The sequence below is a fragment of the Vanacampus margaritifer genome, chromosome 8 (genome assembly GCF_051991255.1).
Source record: "Vanacampus margaritifer isolate UIUO_Vmar chromosome 8, RoL_Vmar_1.0, whole genome shotgun sequence".
NCBI classification, from domain to species: Eukaryota; Metazoa; Chordata; class Actinopteri; order Syngnathiformes; family Syngnathidae; genus Vanacampus; species Vanacampus margaritifer.
The window spans coordinates 16,768,319-16,790,087 of record NC_135439.1 but is presented as its reverse complement, the minus strand read 5'-3'; the positions used below and the strand labels follow the sequence as shown (position 1 = coordinate 16,790,087).

The 21,769-nt window shown below is 38.1% G+C and overlaps 1 protein-coding gene across 2 annotated transcripts in view; it reads left to right on the top strand.

The window, feature by feature from the left end:
• Window positions 1–21,769, top strand: part of LOC144056455 (contactin-4-like) — a 145,320-nt gene that overhangs the window by 36,585 nt on the left and 86,966 nt on the right. For both annotated transcript variants that reach the window (XM_077573294.1, XM_077573292.1), the window contains exon 5: window positions 10,067–10,162. In XM_077573294.1, coding sequence (XP_077429420.1) covers window positions 10,067–10,162 — 96 coding nt within the window. The remainder of the gene's footprint in view (window positions 1–10,066; window positions 10,163–21,769) is intronic.

The following is a 21,769-nucleotide window of genomic DNA, read 5'->3' as shown; positions in this document are numbered from 1 at the left end:
TTAAGAAAAGAAGAAACAACATGCTTATTTCTCAACTGATTTTCATGAAGCTTACTTTCTTGTCAACGCCAAAGCATGTGCTATCAATACAGAAAAGGCATTTTTGATTATTTGGTTTTAGTGACATCCACAAACATGTAATGCGGCAAGATTTTCCTTAAGTGTCATATCTATTCAAATCTACAGGGTGATTCAAAAATAATACGCCAAAATCATCATGCGATATTTAAAAATTTTTAAACAATAGAAATCTCTAGCTTGGACACGTGTTGTACGTACCTTCAAGTTTTTTTCCCCATTTTTTAAAAGTGCTCAATGTGGCCACCATCGTCAGAACGGACAACATCAAGCCAGTATGAGAATTCCTCCCATTCCCTTAATCCTCGCTTATCGGCTCGATGTTATCTGTGCTGCCGGTGGTGGCTACATAGAGCACTTGTAAAACATGGAATAAAAACTTGAAGGTATGTACAACACAGGTACAAGCTAGAGATTTTTTTGAGTTTTTGGTATTTGAAATGTTGCATGATGATTTGGGTGAATTCTTTTAAATCACCTTATGTATTTCAATAGAACAACACGTGTCCAAGCTAAAGTTTTTCACTTTTGAAATATTGCATGATGATTTTGGCGTATTTTGGTTGATAAAATGCATTGCATGGCGCAATATATGTTAATTAATAAAGTTATAAGGACGTGGCAGCCGATACCAGTATCGATCCCCGTTGTGAATACTGATTCGTTGAAATATAACTTGGTATAGGCCCGTTACCAATACCTGGTATCGGTCCTCACTCATCCCTAAAAATATCCGTTATCCATGAAAAACAACATGTGATTTTATTTTTTATTTTTTTCGTGAGCAGCAGATCATAATCTCCTTATTTATGTTATGTTGGTTTTATCCTATACAGTAGCATTCCCGAACAAATGTGCAGTCTCACTATTGTGGACAGACAATAAATAGTTTACCACTTTAATTTATCTATCATTAAAGTTACTAGTAAACAATATGACAATGAAACGTTCTTCCTAAATTACAACACATAATCTGACTTCATTGTACCACATTTGTTCTCACAATAATGATTATCTAGGACTGGATGACAACGAAGATAATTAAAAATAGCTCAATATCTTAAATTATGAGAATTTGAATAGATCAAAACATAAATGACAAAAGGCAACCAAATCAGCAAAGAATGTGCTCACCTTCCTAAGTGGCTGCAAGCGATGAGATGGACCACTTGAATAGAATGTGTATATTTATAGCTGTAAATGATTGCCTCCATTTTTTACCTGACATCATTAATGACCTCAGGGTTTATTAGAGAAGTAAGTATGTCTTCTGTCAAACCAAAGTCAAATTAGAAGGAAAACTAATTTCTAAGCAAAATGTCACAATGTCTAAAAGACAGAAATGGCAAATTTTGATCTTTTAACCAGTCCTGATTTTAAAATGCCAACACAGATTCCAACAAATGCTGTCTGTGAATGCTTTGCAGACCACTTCAGAAGTAAAATCCATGGCATTAGGCCCAGTTTTTTAGTTCATCAGAATATAAGAGTTAATAAATCTGTACAGTCACCTACCTGAGGAAACATTGGAAAGTTTCGCTCTGGTTGTTGGAAGGACACTTGGTCGAGTTTTCTCCCAGGTCAACCCAACAACCTGTCTTTTAGATCCAATTGTCACATCAATTATAAAGATATTTTGTGGATTTTTTTAGGTATAGATTTTAAATACAGTCAATTTCTCTCTTCAGACAGGTGTCTTTCCCGCCGTCTTTAAAATGGTGGTGGTGGTGTAAAGCAATTTAGACCCCAGTATTAGTAAAATACCGTCCTGTATCCCACTTACTGTTTTAAAGTAAAATTTTAGAAAAAAAATGTTTCCATCCAATTCAATTCTTTTTTTAGATACAAATAATAATGTTAATCTGGTTTTAGGATGAACCATAGTACCGAGACTGCCCTTATAAAGATTTTAAATGATATCCGGTGGAATATAGACTTGAAAAAACTTCCAGTCTTGGTGCTACTGGATTTAAGTGTTAGATCACCACATTTTATCAAACAGACTTAGAAACCTGGTGGGCATCTCTGGTCCTGCTTTTAACTGGTTTTGTTCATATCTCACATATTTCTTTGTAAGTATATGGATACATGTTCCTCAGGAACCCATAGTATTAAATGTGGGGTTCCCCAAGGCTCAATTTGAGGCCAATTACTTTTTAATCTTTCCATGCTTGCCCATGGGGATGTCATCAGGAGACACTGTGTCAACTTCCACAGTTACGGTGACGATGCAAAGCTGTACATTGTCATCTTTCCTGATGACATGGTGCCTAATGATACCTTTTTAAATTGTATTTTAGATATTAAGTTATGGATGGCAGATCATTTCCTACAGCTCAACCACGACAAAACAGAGATTTTAGTTATCGGTCCTGAAGGTCAGAGAGAGAAACTTTTACCAGAACTATACGAGATGTTGAACCCTTTCAATGTGTGAAGAACTTGGACGCCATCTTTGACTCTGAGCTTGATTGTATTCCTCATATTTAGAATGTAACCAAGATAGTTTTTTACCATCTTAAGAATATTGCCAGAGTCCGCCCGTTTCTCTCGTAGACCAACACGGAGATGCTCATGCATCCTTTAATTTTGTTGTCGTTAAGATCACTGTAATGCCTTGCTCTCTGGTCTTCCCAGAAAGAATATTTTAAGCTTACAACTACTTCAGAATTCAGCTGCACGTGTGCTGACTGTGACCAGAGGGCGGGAGCACATTACACCAGTTTTAACACTAGCACTACTAGAATTCTAAAACAACTACATCTCCCAGAGCAGTCATTTTGACGGCTTGTGCTCTCGCACTCTCGTAATCGCCTAATATGGTTATTACTCGTTTTGAGTAGCTAATAAAGCCCCTCTCTTGCTTTTCTGCGGAAAACGGATGTATTAATTTTGATTATCAGGCTTGTACCGCCAAAAACGTCATGACTCCATCACATCTAGGAGCATATTCTTTACTAGTATAAGCTTTTTCTCTACCTTGATCTGTGTCGCCACTTCCAGTGGAGCCATACAGGCTCCTCTTAGCCAGGAGTGGGCTGGTCCTATTCGGACTTGCTGTCTGAAACTGCCAAGCGAACCAGCGACCACTCTATGTGATTCGTCAGACTCTCTTTCAGCTTCTCAGATTGCAGCTGTGTAAAGTCTCCTCTGTAGAATAGTTTTTTTTTTTTTCATTCAACATGGTGATAAAGCTTGTATCCAAAGCCAAATCCCTACGCGTTGAATGGTAGTTGCTACGGAAGCCCAGCGGCGCAACCCCGCGGGTCCCAGCAACGCGAAAGATGTACATTGAAATGAATAGAGCCATCAAATTGACTGTCACGGAGGTAAAGTAGTAATGACTAAGGTAATGATCTAAATAGTTGAAAATTTTTAATACAATATAATGCCAGTGCAGTAATGATATAGATACAGAGAGAGGAAAAGTCAAAAGACCAGGAACATTGTTGATCTATGTAAACAGAGTAACAACAAATCCAATTTTGAGAACGGCTGTGGGAGATCTAATGTTAAAATTGCTGCATTATCTGTTTCAGGGTTGATTTTAAGGTGCTTTATTAGTTTTAAATGTCTTAAGGGTCTTGGGCCATCTTATTTATCTGACCTGATTTTGCAATAACAACCCTCGCGGCTCCTGAGGTCCTCTGGCAGTGGCCTTTTAACTGTTTCTAGGGTGAGGACCAAAATACATGGTGAGGCTGCATTTAGCCACTGTGGTCCTCACTTATGGAATAGCCTGCCTGGGCATCAGGTCCACAGAGACTATTGTTATTTATAAGAGGAGGCTCAAGAAGACACACTTTTAAAGTTTGGCATTTAAATTATCTTTTTTTTTTAACCGCTTTTTTTTAGTTAGTTCCCAGTTCCTTTTACCATATTGTATTTTAGCTTTGCTTTTAGCCTTTTATTTTGTTTTCTTCTAACTTTTAACAGTTTTATTTGGTTGTATTTTAATTTTTAGCTCCAGTGTTTCCTCATGGGGGGGCCTCACACTGGGAGAGGTGGCTGGTCTTGACACCGCTCCCTGTCGTCATCGGCCGTCATCTCTCTCAGTGTGGATTAGCTCCTCCTCGGTGTCTTTCCTCACGTGGTTTCTCTGTGCTCTGCTATGTTGATAATGGGTATGTTGTGGGGAGGGTTGGCTTTTCTTTTTATTGTACTTTGGATTTTTTAATTGTTCATCACCTTGACTTGCATTTTAAGGTATGAAAGGTGTCATACAGGGGTGAAATTGGCTAGAATATCTTGCCAGAACTCCCTGACAAAGGTCGCCGCGCAGCCATATTTTTTATTTATTTTTTGGGTGGGAGTCAAACCTCCTCAAACCACCGAAATGCAAAGAAAACGGCGTATGGTAACCAATAACACACAATAAAACACAACAGGTCTTATATATGCATCATACTGCATTACACATACTGTAACCTGTTTGTAACAAGGCATACGTGAGAAACTTATTTTGATTCAAAATTCTATTTTTCCAATGATGTGCAAAATAACAGATAACAAAAACACCGACGTGTGCACATCGACGTGACTTGTCCGATACACAGAGAAGGGAGCAGGTGGACAGAACTCCGTGGAATAAATAAAGAATAGATATCGGTGGAAACGGATTACGCTACACAAGCACTTTATGCTACGTTCACACCAAAATAAGTGGAAGCGTACCGCTTTTGTGCTAAAAGTATTTACCCCTGTACAAAAATTGCATCCCCTGCCAAGGGATATTGTAACTTTTACCACAGAAAAGTGGAGTTTCTTTGAAAAGGTTCCTTGTAAACAGATATTTAAACTTCAAACATCTGGAACACAACAGAAAAACAGTAACATTTAGTTGTCTGAGGTTTTTCTATGTAGGCTATATTTGAGATTTCCTACTGCGTGCGTGGTCCTTGAATGCACCTAAAGTCCACTGCAGCGCGAGTGCTTGCATTTCTTTTGCTTCTCTGTGATAAATACTTTTTTCTTGTTTCAAAAACAAAGCCCACGCATGTTTTCATGTATGTATTGAAAAACATGTGTCCCCGCAGGAGGGGATTACATTTTTTACTGGGTAAGTGACTGTCCATGTTGTCCAGGTGATAACAGACAGGATGTGTGACGTCGTCCATCCCCGAAGCCGATGTGGCACATATTTCAGCCCATCAGGCCGCAAGGCGAAATGCGAAGAAAGTTAAAATTTTTCAACTTTGGTGAATATGCGGATTTTCACCACACCGTGTCTTCCCACGGTTCCAAACGCGTCCTCCACGCTGCCCCACGCACTTTCGCACCCGTCCGCGCTAAATTGTCTATATGCAATCGCGCCGCCTAAACGCTCCCCCCACTTTTGGTGACTTGTTGTGTATGTAATTCTAAAGTTAGTAGATTGTTTTCTTCTTGTATGGCACCCTGGCAGGTTTTTTAAACATGGGGTTTTGACAGTTGCCATCATATTTTCGGGACCGAAGCACCTCTCCGGATCGTTCCGGTCCCGAATCTTTTACCGGAAAGTAGTACCAGTCCGTTCTGCCCATTTTCATCCCTGGTGCTATGTAAATAAAGTTTGATTAATCGATTGATTGATGTGTTCACACAGTATTTTTCTACAAAAATGTGCAGTGTCCACATGCAGTTGTGTATTTCATGGCTATGTTATTCAATAGAACTTTTGATATCGTAGTTGAATACTAAAATATTTAGCTGCAGCCCTACATTCAACTCCCCCATTATTTTGTTGTATTTTTATTATTTAATAAAATCCTTCCTTCAGGTCCCTGGGATGAACCGGCAACAAATTTCTCCTCAAAATTTCAAAGTTGCTCCTCAAATAAAATCATTAATTTGCAAAACTGCCTCTAAAAGGAAAAAAAAGTTATTTCAAGCTTTGTATCATCTCCATGAAGGAGTGCTTTAGCTTTTTGTTCTCTTAAATTACTATAAAGGATGGCATGACACGGTCGTGTATTAGCAGTTGCCCTTTATATTATCCGCTTGAATGTTCTCCTTTCAGTCATGCAGTGGAGTTAATTAAACTAAACCAAGAGTAATAAAGAAGACAGATGACACTGGCCCCATGCATGTACACCAAAGCTCTGCCTACAACTGAAGGCTGCGAAGGTCACAGCCTAACAATTGATGGAACTGTCATGCTCTCATTGTGGAAACCAACCAACACAATCAACAGTGTCTGCATTGACTCTTCACCGGTGCTGCGTTCCAAAAATGGCTGGCTGGAGAAATATTAGTGGCCTTGTCTACAAACGGCCAAACCTCAGAATCTAATCTGAACAGACCATCATTCACTTGTTGTTAATGTCATCATTTATGCTTGTCTGATAATTGGAAAATACGGAAGGCACTTATTGACTTCTTCTTGCTTGAGGAATATTAAGTACAGGGCCTGTCATCCTCGTCAATGCTTGGCATGTAATTTATTGTCAGACATAGGCACTTGTGTCAACACACTACGGGTAATACGGATTGATTGGCAAGGATTGGCATATATTGCAGCAATAGCTAGTGAGATATAGCCATGTCATTTGTTAGAAACCATTCTATTTTACCAACCATTGTCAATACAAACATAGAGCAATATTGAAAATATTGCTCTATGTTTGTATTTACAACACAGAAAAAGAGACCACATTTTTTTTTATTCAGGCAAATTATCCGTAATTTTAGATAACCAACACAACATTTCGCTTCATAACTTCTTACGTTTTGCACAACTGACCCCCTGCTAAGCCGCTTCTCATTCTCATATGCATTCTGTGGTTGACATCTAGTTTTAGTTTACACCGGATGAAACAAGACACATGCAGACCAAAATAAAATATCTGAACCGAACGGTCTAGACACCGAATGTATGTATATAACCCCCCTTTATATGGGGTACTGGGTTTGTTGCCTCACTATTTTACGGATACTTTTTTTAACAATTAATAATGGGCATACTGTATATAATTTGATACCGCTTTTTTCCCCTTCAGACCGAAACCACAGTACGGGGCAAGACCTGCATAGCCTAATATTGCATTTATGTAAAATTGCACAAAATGAATGGAAATGTTCTATTCTCCTTAAGTCTTCTTAATAACAATTTTGTTCAAACTGTCTTCTATTTTAGGTGTAATTCCACCGTCAAGCTGTCATTAGAGTGTGGAATTTCTATATCCATAGTTAGGGCTGTGCAATTAATTGAAATGCAATTACAATTTCAATTATTACATTCCACAATTACAAAAACAGCATAATTGTGAAAAAAAAAAAAAAAAAAAAGATTATTAATACTAATTTTGAGTTGTTTGAATTGATTAAATTCATACATTTTCACATTTTTATTATTTAAAAATAACTAATTTAATAAATTTTGTTTAATTCAAAAACAAATTTGCATAATAGTGTTTCAAATAATTTTATTTGTCTTAATATTTTTTACGTGTAAACATTTTCTCGTTTTTACCCCAAAAATAATCGTGATTTAAAATATTGCCAAAATAATTGTGATTACTATTTTCTACATAATCGAGCAGCCCCATCCATAGTCTATGCCACAATGCATTCCAGTTCCATACATATGTGTGTGTTTTGTTGTTGTTGATCCTTCCTTAATTATGTTTGTTATAGGCTAATTTGTACCCTATCCATCCATCCATTTATTGTTCATTTTAGTATTTGTGATTAGCACGTAATTTTAGATTATTATTTTTTTTTACGTATTTTATTGGCTGTCCTTCACAATGATGTTTAAAGTGTTGTGCCTATGTCTGTTCGTCAGGGCTGGTTGAAGTATAATGCGTTATGCTGGCATTTGCAATGCATCCATGTCATTGTCTAAATTGTGAATCATAATCTGGGACATGATTTGTAATGTCAGACAAGGTTTGTGGTAACTGATACTAATGGGTTCAGACGGGCCATAACTTTTACTTGTTGCAAGGCCATTAATCATTGTTAGCCATTTTCTTACTGGAAAGTAAACAGATTACAAACATATTTTGTAAAAAAAAACAAAAAAACTCATCCTGTCCTTTCTACAGTATATGTAAATTTTAATGTATGCTATTTTAGGTATCCAGTACATGCAGATTTTGCTTTAAATTTTAAATGCAAATTGTTAATTTACTGTAAAAAGCCCCGTGTATCTGAAGGCAGTAGTCAGGCCTTGTTGTATGTTGTATTTTTGTAACTGCATCCCATGGCACAACAATGCTTCCTTTACTCTTTTTTGGGCTGGTGGAAGGCAATTGATAAAGTGGAAAGGAACGAGAGAGTTGTACTTCTACGCACCAGCATAAGTGGAGCTACGTCTGTCTGAATTAATACAGAGCAAATCAGTTGTTTTTCCACACACTTCGCAAATCATAAAGCTTTGATGTTGGCCAAAAAAGACCCAAAATGCTATTTTCTGAGTAGATGCCGCTTGTTCTCGTCCACTTTGTTTGGGGAGGCTTTTATCTAACCTTGTATCAGGCCCTCAGATGAAAGTAAGTGGTGCAGATACTCAAAAAGTGTACTGTTGTTTGGTCTTGAACAGATTGTCTCGACAAGACTAAAAAATGTGCACTGCCTTACGCTTTGTTTGATTGAGATTTGCCTTGTCTTTTCAATGACTGCTCGGGAAAATGGTGAGCAAAAACACCCAATGAACTTTAAATGTAGTGGTGAAAAAACATTTAATTCTGACGGTAGGCAAAACTAATTCCACTGAGCAATTTCAGTAACTACAGCCTATCCATGATCATCATCAGCCACTAAGATTGTGCTCTAAACTGAGTAATCTATTATGAATTGGCTTGTTCATTCAGGGTTTCAACCTCAGCACATGCCATTAAGGAACAGATATGTCCCACCTCCTCAGTCACATACAGAGGGAATGTCTGAATGTAATGTGTTAATAGACTCTTCGTTTTTCATGTATGTGTGTTTGTGTGTCTGTGTGAAAACCATACTGGAAATAAATTTGTAATATTAAGTGGTAGCGACAGGTAGCCTTAAATCTACTTTCTGTATCGCTTAGCTTCTCTATAGTCACAAGGACGCGAGCCTTTGAACTGATTGCCAGCCACCTAACTGCAAAGCACATATAGACAAACAAATATCCACACTCACAATTTATACGGACAGACAATTTGGAATCTTCATTTAAATAAAAAAACAAAAAATTTTGGGGGAATGTGGAGGAAAACCTACGCAAGCACAGGGAGAACATGCACATGCCACACAGAGAGCCTGGTTAATTTAAACCCCCAATGTCAGAACTGAGTGGGACCAACTCGGAACCTGTCCTACGGTAACCACTTATGTTATTTTTCATGTAATCAGTCAAAGTCTCTTGAGATTTGAACGTACTGTATCAGGTTAATGTGCTTGGTCACATGTAACAAGCTGTCCGAAATGCCCAATTTAATGTTTGTGGCTCTCATCATGGGGCAACTCAAGGACAATGCAAATACTGTACAATTGTCAAAAAGTAGAGAAGAATAGTGTTCAATGATGCTTATAGAAGCTATTGAAAACCCCACATTGCCCCAATTTAGTTAGTATCTTTTGTTTGGCCATACCAATTTAACTCATTCACTCCCATTTTCACTGAAGCAACGCCCTTTGCTCCCGGCTGTTTTGCTGGATTTTGTCTGATTTTGCGAGGCCTACAGAATATTCAGTTCTATTGCTTTAAAAACATGGAACCTACAAAATAAAAATTAGAGTATCTTCTTTCATCAGGAAAAAAAAAAAGTATGTTTGTATCTGTTTCTGTTGAAAACAGTGGGGGAAACAGCTTGTTGCAATGTGGCCCTGGCTGATCTCTTATACTCCACTGCCACCTGTTGGCCATTTTATTAAATAACTACCATTTAAACCAGTGGTTCTCAACCCTGGTCATTGAGTACCCCTATTCAGCCTGTTTTCCATGTCTCCTACAAGCAACGTCAACTGTGAAAATAAAGGAATTGCTCATTAATGTTGCAATACTTTTACATTACTTGTGTCTTTTCAGACCTGGAAAACTTCAAAACCCACAGAAGAAGTTCTGTTTCAGTCCGAGAAGGTCAAGGAGTGGTTCTGTTATGCGGCCCACCACCACATTCAGGAGGTAAAAACTTACATTGTTGTGTTCACTTTAAACAATGCACAAAAGAGTAAATGTTCTTAGTGTACACTTGGAATGTTGAGAGTATTAACAGTTAACAGTTAAATAGTTGGAGAGCTATTAATAACAATTGATGTTTATAATGAATATTCCTGATTCAGATGCATCTGCACCAGATTGTTCTCGTCAAAGGGCTTATCAAATATTAGGATTCAATGTGACATTTTTAGGAGCAGTTTGATGAATTTGTTGTGACTCTGGACTTGTCAGTGTCACAAATCTTACTTCTATCTTGAAGTTCTGCCGTCTGTGGTGTCACTTGTCTGTCATCAGATCTGATATGATGCATCCACACATGAACCCGCACATACTACACACAATATATATGGATAATTCTACCAATTTGATACACCCCTCTAAAATGACAAACTTGCTCAAATTACCTTTTGTTATATCTTATTATTAATAAAGAATTATTCTTTGTTAAGACACTGATCAGGATTATTTCTCAAAAGATCAATTACGCAAGATTCAATTACGCAACATTTTCTATAAATTTCTGGAAGTGTTTCCGTTTTACGTATCACTTCTCCAACATTCCCAGGAAATCACAACATCCCATCACTGGTGAACTAATTTTACAACTGGCTAGCAGTTAACTCGTGTCCTTGGGGCGACACGTTGGTGACCCAGGATGTAGTCTCTCTCACTTTGGTATCAACAAATAAGAAAATAATAGGGCTGTGTTTAAAAAAAATTTTGAGCCTGATATAGATTCATAAAAACCATGAATCGGTTATTCCCTTAAATCATAACAAAATAGAATTTTAAAGGCCATTTTTTTGTATCTTACTGTTCAGATGAATTTAAAAGTATTGTCTTACATTTATGAAAAACCTGACTTATTGCCCTCATAAGACAATTCAGAATCTTTTTATTTATATTTGCAATTATTGAATTTGAATTATGAAAATATTTTCATCTCATCCTTGCTCATGTCAATGTCTTTGTAACACTTAAATGATTATAACATTACTTTCATTAATAAACTAAATGATTTAACCAATTATTGCCTCTGCAAAATTGTATTTGGAATTTAATGTTTGTGGAGTTTTTATCATGTCCTTGATATTTATAAAGAACTGATGTTGCATAATTAATCAATATGGGATTGAATTGAAGCAAATTGAATTGAAAAAAAACTTAATCAAACTGAACTCTTGTGACTCAAAATCAAAATGATTGAGGAAATTACAATCGATACCTAGCCCAGGAAAATAATGACCTAATAATGAAATAATAACCAACACCCCCTCCTCCTCTTCATTTTCAAAAATCTCATTACATTTTAATCACATTCTGTGAATGAGTGGCACATTCAAGGAAAACCTCTGCACATCCCTATTCAGGACCATATGCTTTCAGACCTTCCCGTAGTGGTGGGAAGCCCAAGGCTCTAGTGAGTTTCCACCTGCCAGAGGGAGGTCTCAACGGACACATTATGCATGGCAGGCAGCTGTCTTGGCCTCTGGATGGAGCATGTGCCCATCCATGCAGCAAGACATGTTCGGACAGAAGAAAGAGATGGAAAATGGGTGGGGATGTGGAGTGAGTGGGGCCAATTTCAAGGGAATTACTGTGTTTTCCCCGCTTGTAGGAGGAAATCGCATCTGCTGTACTGACTTATGAAGTATGAATGTATGTGGACGTCCCTGTTTTGGATTGTTGCACTTTGTCAGTCTGTTTGTTTTTATACAAATGAAAGCAATATTTTGTACTGCATCGTTGCCTTGTGTGATTGACATGCTAAGAATAGAGTAATCATTAGATTAAAGTGAAGTCCCAATACCACTCAGGGCAGGGGTTCTGCACCTTGTGTGAGGCCTACCACGGTCAATCTGGGCCTGGGGTCTCTGGGATGACACCACAACCTGTGGTCGTGGGCTGTTATCACTCTCAGTGTGGATGAGCTCCCCTTCAGTGCTTTTCCTCACATGGTTTCTCTGTGCCTTGCCATGTCATTTACATAGTTCTGTAAGTTGATCCAACTAAGTTGATTGCCAGCTATTTTAAAGTGATAGTGGTTAAGATTTAGTGTCCTTTAGTGCTGAACTAATATTTAATTCATTTGAAAAAAAATCATTATTTATTTTAATAATATGCAAAAGAAAGTATGTTCTATCACTGTCATGATTTTTTTTGTTGTATATAATCATAGGTCTAGTAATCACTAATTAGCCTATATTACATTTGTTACATGACTCTTTAAAGGAGGTTGATATGCTTCACCGCCATCTTGCTTCAGGACAATTTCGCAAAAGTAGCTAGCCCTGGTTGTGCTTGTAGCTATGACAGCCGCTTACCTTCCACAGTTGGGGTCTGCAGGTGGTTGTTGCTGAGTCCCATGATTTGGGCTCCCGCCGCTTGTCGCCCTCTGCTTTGCTCTTGCAAGCTTTCGCTAACTTCTCCCACTAGCCGCTCTTGCTAGCTGCTAACTCCGGCTCACTCGCTCATGCCCAATGGTAGGCTTTCAAATTGTGGTCTCTCTGACTCACCATAGTGCACGTGCTTCCAAATGCATGCTCTTCGGCTGCATTGTATTATTTAGTGACATCTAGTGGTGAACTTTTACACACTTTAAAGCATTTTGACTGATTTCTCAAGACCCGCAGAATATTGTTTTATATGATTATTTATACCTTGAATCAGTGGTGTAGTCCAGGGTATAAGCGGGTACAGTATACAGAGTATAACCTCCGAGGCGCTCCTAAGGGGATGATCAAATGAATCTCGAATGTGTCTGGTGAATGACGAGAGCACGGCGTGGGGGAGAGTGACTGTCCACATTGCATGTTGTTTCTTTAGGAACGCTACGAGGCTTAACTTGCTTTCTCTATAGGTGTTTTACATTGCTCGGCAGAGAGCCTGCCGCCATTCTACGTCACTATGCACTGAATGCGTTGCGACTTTAAAAAAACAATGGCGGCATACGCCTAAACAAAAGTTTCTACAAAATGCATTAAACTGGAAATTATTTTTGAAAAATGAATCTCATAGTTATGTTAGCAACAACCAAATAAATAATATAAACAGTCGGGGTTCCTTTTAACTCTTTCACTGCCAGACGTTTTCAGAAACGGGTTGTCCCCCACTGCCAGCCGATTTAATATTTGTTTATGGAAACACACATACTACCAAATGAAAGATTGGACTCTCAGCTTTCATCAGAAAAAAAAAGTTTGTTTCTACCTTATTCCGTTCTTCAGTAATCAACAATAGAAAATGGTTACTTTCACCGAAATTCTCTGTTTTGAAACAAAAAACGGAGAAAAAGAGCTTTTTGTGAAACGATGTTATTTCATGCACTCTAGTGAATTGTACACTTCTTTTTGTCCATGAATGATGCCACAAACACCTAAGTAGTGCTTTACTTCTGTAAAACGCTTTCACCAACAATGAAAAAGTGTTTTTTGATTGCAAAATACGTTTATTTCCATTCAACAGTGTAACAATTTGACAAAACAATTTCGCAAACTATTTACAAATGTGTGCAACTGTGGTACTACTTACAATTATGTGGATGCTTCAAATACAGTTTTTCCTTTTGTAACGCTCTCCTGCGTGCAAGGAGACGCCAGGACTCGCACAACAGTTTACTTTCACTTTTGCATTGGTCCGTTTTGCGTGCAAACGTTACACTTTCTTGACGGGCTTTTTTTCCGGGGAATAAAAAGCAAGTAGCAGACTGTACACACTTCCTCCGATGAATATTCATTGGACTCGGGGCACTCTCCGTCGTCCGATCGAACGTCCGCCTGTGCGTGCTCGGCTGTGCTCCGCGTTACGACACCGTCATAGCCGCCGCGTCAGCGGTTCCAATTTCGCCGTCAAGCTCGGATTCACCTTCATCATCATCGATGATGATCATCGTCGTCATCAATGTACTATTTTAGCGTTGGTCGATGCCTTTCGTCTTGTAAGTGTAGAGCTGCTTGCAAACGCTCGCCATTGCCCGTTCCCTCCTCCATCTAGCTCCATCTAACGTCTTCTACTGCCGCGTCAATGCTTCCCAACCACGGAGTCACCACCCTCATCTTCATCATCGATGATGATCATCGTTGTCAACAATGTGCTCTTTCAGCGATGCTTTTGGTCTTTGAAAAAAACGTCTCGGGCGTGAGCTCCTCGCGACCGGCCGCCATTTTTCCTTTGTCTTCCATTCTCATCTCCTGCTCGACGCTCTAGCTCCGCCTCTACTAACGCCCACCCGATCTTGTCAAAAGAGAGTCATCGCTGCCCTCTAGGGGCCAAAAATAGTCTTTAGGCACAACAGACCGGCTGGGAACTTTCACCACAGCTCCGGAAGCCTTGCCCGCACCCGTTTCAAAAAAATAAATAATAATAATTGGATGACGTCTTTATACGTCATTGGCAGTGCTCCGTAGGTTTTTACTTGACGTCTATAAACGTCAATGGCAGTGAAAGAGTTAATGTATTATAAAAACGTAAAATTATTCTTATTTATTATTATTTACTATTATCAAAATTTTGCTATTATCAACAATTCGGGACATTTAGGACATACAGTACATATATCATGGAAATATTTCTACAATGGTCGCACCAGATGATAGTTGGTCGCACCCATTAATATTTTTAACAAGCAACAATTAGCCACGGACTTCCGGGTTTCACACATCAGCGTTGTTTCCGGCCACTGAATGTCGCGTTCCAACACTCGCACCCCCACCCCTGCGCCACCCTACCACGCGCTCCCGCCCATCCACGGAAGCGCGCAGGGCGTCTCAACTCTCTGAAATGCTTCGGACAACTGAGACAGACATACTACACACTCGCACCCGTCAACGGGAACGCGCAACCGAGGGGCACAAAGGCGTAAGCGCAAGAGCTATGACGCGGCCCACACAGGAAACGAAACAACAGCTGATGTGGGAAAACCAGGAAGTCGGAAGTCGGATACCCCCATATCACCACTACTAAAAGGGGCATTCTTTTTTCTTTTCTTTTTTACATAGTTGTGAGGCAGTATAAACCACCTGATAGCTGCTCCTATGGGTTCTTGACTGTCTTGTGGATTATACAAATTCCTGTCTTTAAATGTATTTCAAAAGTCCCAATTTCGTTATTTATTTTTGGTCGCACCGCATGATAATTCATACAATGGGCATCATTGGACAAATTTATTTTTCAATGACCCATATACAATCAGTATTCAAATCAAATTTGCCCATTTTATCGTCCCTAAGGGGATAGAGGTGGATTGTAAAATTCAGATTACATTAAAAGTTGCACTTCTTATTAAGAGCACACCATAAGTACTTGCCCTACCCTCATTACTTATATTTCATTCGTTTGCATTTCCAGTTTTTTTTCCTAAGGATTATTTAGTCTGATTATCAAATGACACATTTTGTAATCTGTCACAATCCCTTTTCAGTCATATTCCCATGCCTGCCTGGATGTAAAAATATCACATCACTGTCACTCCATCCCCTCCACGCTTTTGCAGGCGTTTCTCCAAAACATGTTCACTTTTGACATCATACAGCACAGTTACCATCGTGACAGCCAGCCAGCAACATGACAGCACCATGAAATGGGATATGCTGAATTTCCAGAGAGTGACACTCTGTTGATTAGAGTTCCTAATCATGTATGAAAAGGTCACAGAGGAGTGTGAGTGGAGTGCGCACACATTTCTCAGAAGAGACGTGTGAGTGACAGCCCTCCTAAATCTCCTTTTAAGCTTATTTTAACTTTACACTATACACAGTGGTGCTGTTATTGCATTTAGAACATCTGCATGAGAACACTTGTGGGGTATGACAGGCAAACTGAGTGGGAAAATGTGACGCTTTTCCTTAAATAATCTCTGTTCGTACCAACAACAACAACAAAAAATGCCCGTTTGATTTTGGCTCTAACACTGAATAAACATCTGTATCCACCGTGCTGGGCTTCAATCTTATGTAATTTCCTCGGGCTGTCTGTGCTTCGAGAAAAACACAAATCCTTAAGGGACTGTGGATGTGTCATCCCAGTAGAAATGCACCTGTGCACCTGTTGTGCAAGTTTGAAAATAGCAATAGCAATCTGACAGTTTAGAACATATAAAATAGCTTTTCAAATATACAGTTGTTCTGAGAGGCATTTTTCTTCTATCTGACTTTAAAAACTGATGCATATCCTTTGAATAATAAGCAAAGCTGTTCATCAAGTGGATTAAAGTATATACCAACCAAATACAAAAAAAAGCTGTGAAGTTCTAATGTCATAGGCGAATGAATGTCTAATTCTCTAGTATGCAGTAAGAAAGTAGATAAAGCACTGAAATAATAGAAAGTTATAGCAATCAATGTGAAGAACCGGTGAGGATTCATGTTCCCACGTATGGCCCACTGTACTTACTGCTAAAATAATGATGAATAATGAGATTTTGTCTTTGGTCTTAACCTTAGTACATTATTTTTCTGATGCATGCTTATGACCACAGCAACCACCTCAAAACAAACATGTTAAAAAAAGGAAATGATCTATTACCAACCGCTTTTACAGCCAAGTTGTGCAAATCTACCTCTGGCTCATTTTATTTTAATTAGGGATGAAACAATTCACAAAATTCATCATGGCTCACTCACACATTTTCAGAAAGGGGCTGTTAATAGAGGACTTGATTGTTTAATTTTGCGCTTGATGGGTGGGCAGGCACACCAGAGACCAGAGACTATTTGCAAAGCAATCAAAAACTCAATATTATCCCAATTAAAGTCTGTTATCGATATTAAAAACTAAGAGAAATTGTGTTGGCATCATTACATTATTCTATGAAGTACGATATGATTCCACACTGATAGATAATGTATATAATAATGAATTTCAAACTATATTAAACCAAGCCTAAAAAAAAATTAAAAAAACATCGAGGAGCATATTTGTGAATCAATGGTGTCATTTGAAAAGCAACTTTGTGATTTTGAGCAGTTTATTTGCATTTTAATTGCAGTGACCTGAAACAAAGGTTTAATTAAACAATAGAAATATGACAATATAGTGGAGGAGTTGTAGGGATTTCATCCATGAATATGATACTTTGCTTGTTGTTGTTTTTTTTGCAGAAAAAGCAACATAAAAAGAAAAGATGTTGTTTAAAAGAGTGTAAACAGCACAAGCACTGACTTTCCTCAACTCACTTTCTGATTGGCTACAATACAATCCAACATGTTGAATATCGGATAGGGCTGCACGATAATGCAAAAACATGCAATTTGCAATATCAATGTTACAGTATTGTGATATTTAACATGTACCTAAAGAAATGTCTTTTTTATTATCTACTGAAAGAATTATATTTTTCATGCAACAAAATGAGCAAGCTCATTGTTTTCTTAATTAATTAATTAATTAATTAATTAATCGTACTTAGATAATGTCCAATTATAGGATGGCGATGCACATTTTTGTTTGCATCTGACTGGTCAAATTCTGATAAAATATATTTTTTATTTAAGTAAAAAAAAAAAAAGTAACTTTAGTGAGTCCTTCCGTCACATAGACCGTGTGCCTCTCTCTACTAAATTTAAATGTAACGAGGGGGACTGGGAATCTGCTGTTTCCCCTCCCACAAGGGCGTAAAAACCCTCTTTTCTCTGCGTTTGTCTAGCAAAATACCAAAAGAAAGAAAACTCCTCCCATGCGCACAGTTACGCTGTGCTTTTTAAACATATTATCATGTCTGTAAAAAATTATTTCAATGACAAAACTAGGCAAATGCAAAAGATTGTTGTATATAAAAGGTGTTTCAATCTCAGTGCTGATTCAAACCACTATTGTCTGACCTTCTTCACTTCACTTTGTGCAAATGCAGTTATATTTGTAACGGCCCAATACTTCATATCAATTGGATTTGGGTTTTCAAGATAGAGATCAGCCGGTTATATTTAATGTGGTGGTGTCTGGTTCATACAGTAGCAGTCTGATTTCCCCTCTAGCTGTCACAGTGGATCAGTGGCAACAAAGTGCGTCTGTCTGTGCTTTCGAGGGCCTTAATGGGCAGCAAATGTGACTTTACTTTGACTTACATTGAAGACATAATGCTTCTGACCTCTATTTTACAATGCTCAGAGACCTTTGAGGAACACTCAAGACTGAAATCACTTTCCTTTCTTGGTGAATGTCATCTCTATTTTGGCTGCTACCTGAGGCTTTATAAACACGGTACATGCGCATCCTGCCAAGCCTTGTAAAGGAGACGGTTGACAAGAGGAGACTGGGAGCGCAGAGCAGATATGACAATGTTGTACTTGGTTACACAATGAAGCTTTTAAGCCCTTCTCCAGAGTAAGTGGAGTGTCTTGGCTTCTTTCTTTCTTTATTAATTTGAGGTTTTCCCTTTCACTTCAGAAGTGGGTTAGCTCATTCATTTGATCGATGCTATGTAGCTCATGAAAGCATAAGCCTGTGATGATACATGATGTGCCAGTTTGTACATGCAATGTTTTTTTTCTCATTGTCATTATATTTATGTTGAGGCAGTTGATCGTATTTGAATATTAATCAGCAGAAATATGTATTACCAAGCTATTATTTAACTAGTATCAATTGAATGGAATGACCAAATAAAAGCTCCTCCGCCAAGACATTTGAATAAGCAACATTATGACAAGGAACTTAAAAATGACTCTCTCCTATGTTTTTTTTTAATTAACTCTTTTTAATGGCAAATCATGCACTAGTACATCATACATATTGCATTAGAGTCACTTTATGTTGGCAGAAGGCTGTTTTGCTTTATCTTTTGGTGGCGTTGTCACACATTGTTGAGGATTTGTGGCAGATCTCCTTGGGATATTGCCAGTGGCTTGCTTTACGCTGGGACAGCAGCGGGAGGATTGGCGTAATAGAATCTGCATTGTGTTGAAGTTAATCACATTTGAAGAAAATCTGTTTGTTTGTTTTTTATTTTATTGTGTGATTTTTTTAAATACCGGAGGTGTCAAATCCAGGTCCAGAAAGTAAAAACTGTTTGCTTGCCAGTTGAATAGAAGCACCTGTGGCTGGCTTCTCTTCTGTTGGCACTGTGTGCAGCATAACGGCTAAATGCCACTTCACCATGTTTGCTTTGAACTCTTGGCTCCACTAATTGACCTCAGAGGTATATTCAATTAACATTTCCTTAATGTCTTCAGGATCTAGACAATTTAGTGATTTATAGACCAGTAGCAGAATTTTAACAATCAGTTCTACTGGTGATTGGGAGCTGGTGTAAAGACTGGAGTGATATGGTCTGATCTCTTTGTTTTGGTCAGAATCCGAGCTGCAGCATCCTGAATACCTTTTTTACATGTGCGTTTGATATATATCTATATATATGTATATATATGTAAATATATATATATATATATATATATATATATATATATATATTTTTTTTTTTTTTTTTTTTTTGCCGTTTTGATCAATATGTGCCGTCATTGGTACAGGGAATTGGACAACAGCATACTAGACCCAAATTGTGTGAGGCAAATTTTACTGAGCGATTAGAATGAGGCCCAAAGTTGACAAGTTCAGGCCCTGTACCGAAGAACACTAAAAGAAGGAAGGAAGTTAAAAATACCAGCTATTCACATCGTCCTCCAGCAGTGGCCTTCTTGATGTGTCATTTTTACACTGTAAAGTAAGGTGTGAGTTAAGTTACATCTTGTACAGGGTCTGATTATTCAAGTAAGGCCCCTCTCTTGGAGTTGCTTCACATTATATAAAACAAGTTTTATTCATTGGGACTTTGTGTTGAGGACATAATTCTTTTGACCTCAATTTTCTAATACTCAGAAACCTCTAAGGAGCACTCAAGACTGAATCACTCATTTACTATTCCACTTGTGCTTTGGAATAATATCACCATATATAAATACTACCTGAGTGTCTGAAAACACAAGACATTACAATCTGTCCGGTCTTCTTTGAATCTGCAATGTGACAAATCAGTGTGAGATTCACTGAGTAAGGGGAGAGTTTGATTGCCCACCTTGTTCATGCTCTGAATATTCAGGAGGCCTCTCTTTTGAAGTTGGTCCTTCAAAAGAGAAGCAGGTCTTGTGTAAAGTGAGGTTAGTTTAAGATTGAAGGACTCATCAAAGCTCTTTGGCGACCACACAGGAATCATTCTGAGAGGCATCAATGAGTTTCAATTACATTTCTAAAAGCATTTTATAACATAGGACATACGGTGGATTTAAAATGTCTACACAACACTGTCGTTACCGATGACATTCAAAGCTTCAAGACGCTTTAGTGGCTGTCGTGACCAGTCAAAAGCAACGATTGGGACCATTTGAGTGTCTTCCAGCTTGTGAACCATGCATATATCCAGAAGCTCGAAAAAGCATGAAGTGGAGCTGCCTAAAACCTATTGTGGAGATTTAAAAATAAAAAATAAAACTTGCAAATACATCCCTGCCCTGTGTCCTTTTGTAAAAGTACTCCCATTTATAAAAACAATGCACACGTCCAACATGTCTATTTTGTTTATGAAAAAACTTAAATAAAATTAATAGTCTACTGTAAATAATAGATTGCTCTGTATCATAACTATTTTGACTTTTATTGCTGAAAGGTAAGAGTGTGTAAATGTTTCACTCCCTAGTGAGATATGTCACTTTTATGTCTTTCACCTGCTAACCCCCCCATAAATAAATAAATAAATAAACTCTTGGTAACAGGTACGAACAGTCTCACTAATTACACAGGTAAATGCATGGACAAGAAAACCTGACAAAGGGATAGACACAGACTATTTATGCATGGGTGAATGGGACACAGGTGGGGCCAATTAGCATGATGAGGAGACAAAAGGGCAGGAAGTAAAGTATTTGAAACAAAAGGAAACAATTACTACAAAATAAAAGTAGACATGGAAAACAGGTTGAATTAAAAACTGAGAACTTAACATAAATGACAAGTCATATAACTTGTACAACTCATTTCATAAAGGTATTTTCTATAACACTGCTAATCACCAAACGAACACCATACGACCAGTGAAAAAAGGTGGTGGCAGCATCATGCTGTTTTCTTCAGCTGGAACTGCATGGGGCCGTAACCAAGGCGGAGAGAATCATGAACAACTGCAAACACAAGTCAGTATTAGCACAAATACTTCAGGCTTCTGCTATAAGCTAACTGCTAAAACACCCTGAACTTTATTTGGGGTTAATCACAGGCACTTTAAATGTTAGCAGGTACTGTATGTGCTGACTCCACTTTATTCTGAACACAGCCACAACCCTATTCTAACACTTGTGCAACCACATTGTTGCAATTATTTATTTTTACTAGGGATGGGTGATACCAGGACACATTACACGGTATCGGTACTCGTGATTGTGGATGTTTTTCGGTCAGGAACTAAAAGCTGAAATGGTTATTTTGCATTTATTGACCACTACAGGGGGCTCTGATACGAGAGCACATAATTTTTCAGTTGTACTCAACAATTTGATTAGCTCTGAACTGCAGACATATCTTTGTATATTATATAGTATATTGTATCATCATTGATTACTGCACTGCTATGAGAAGAATGACGAACGG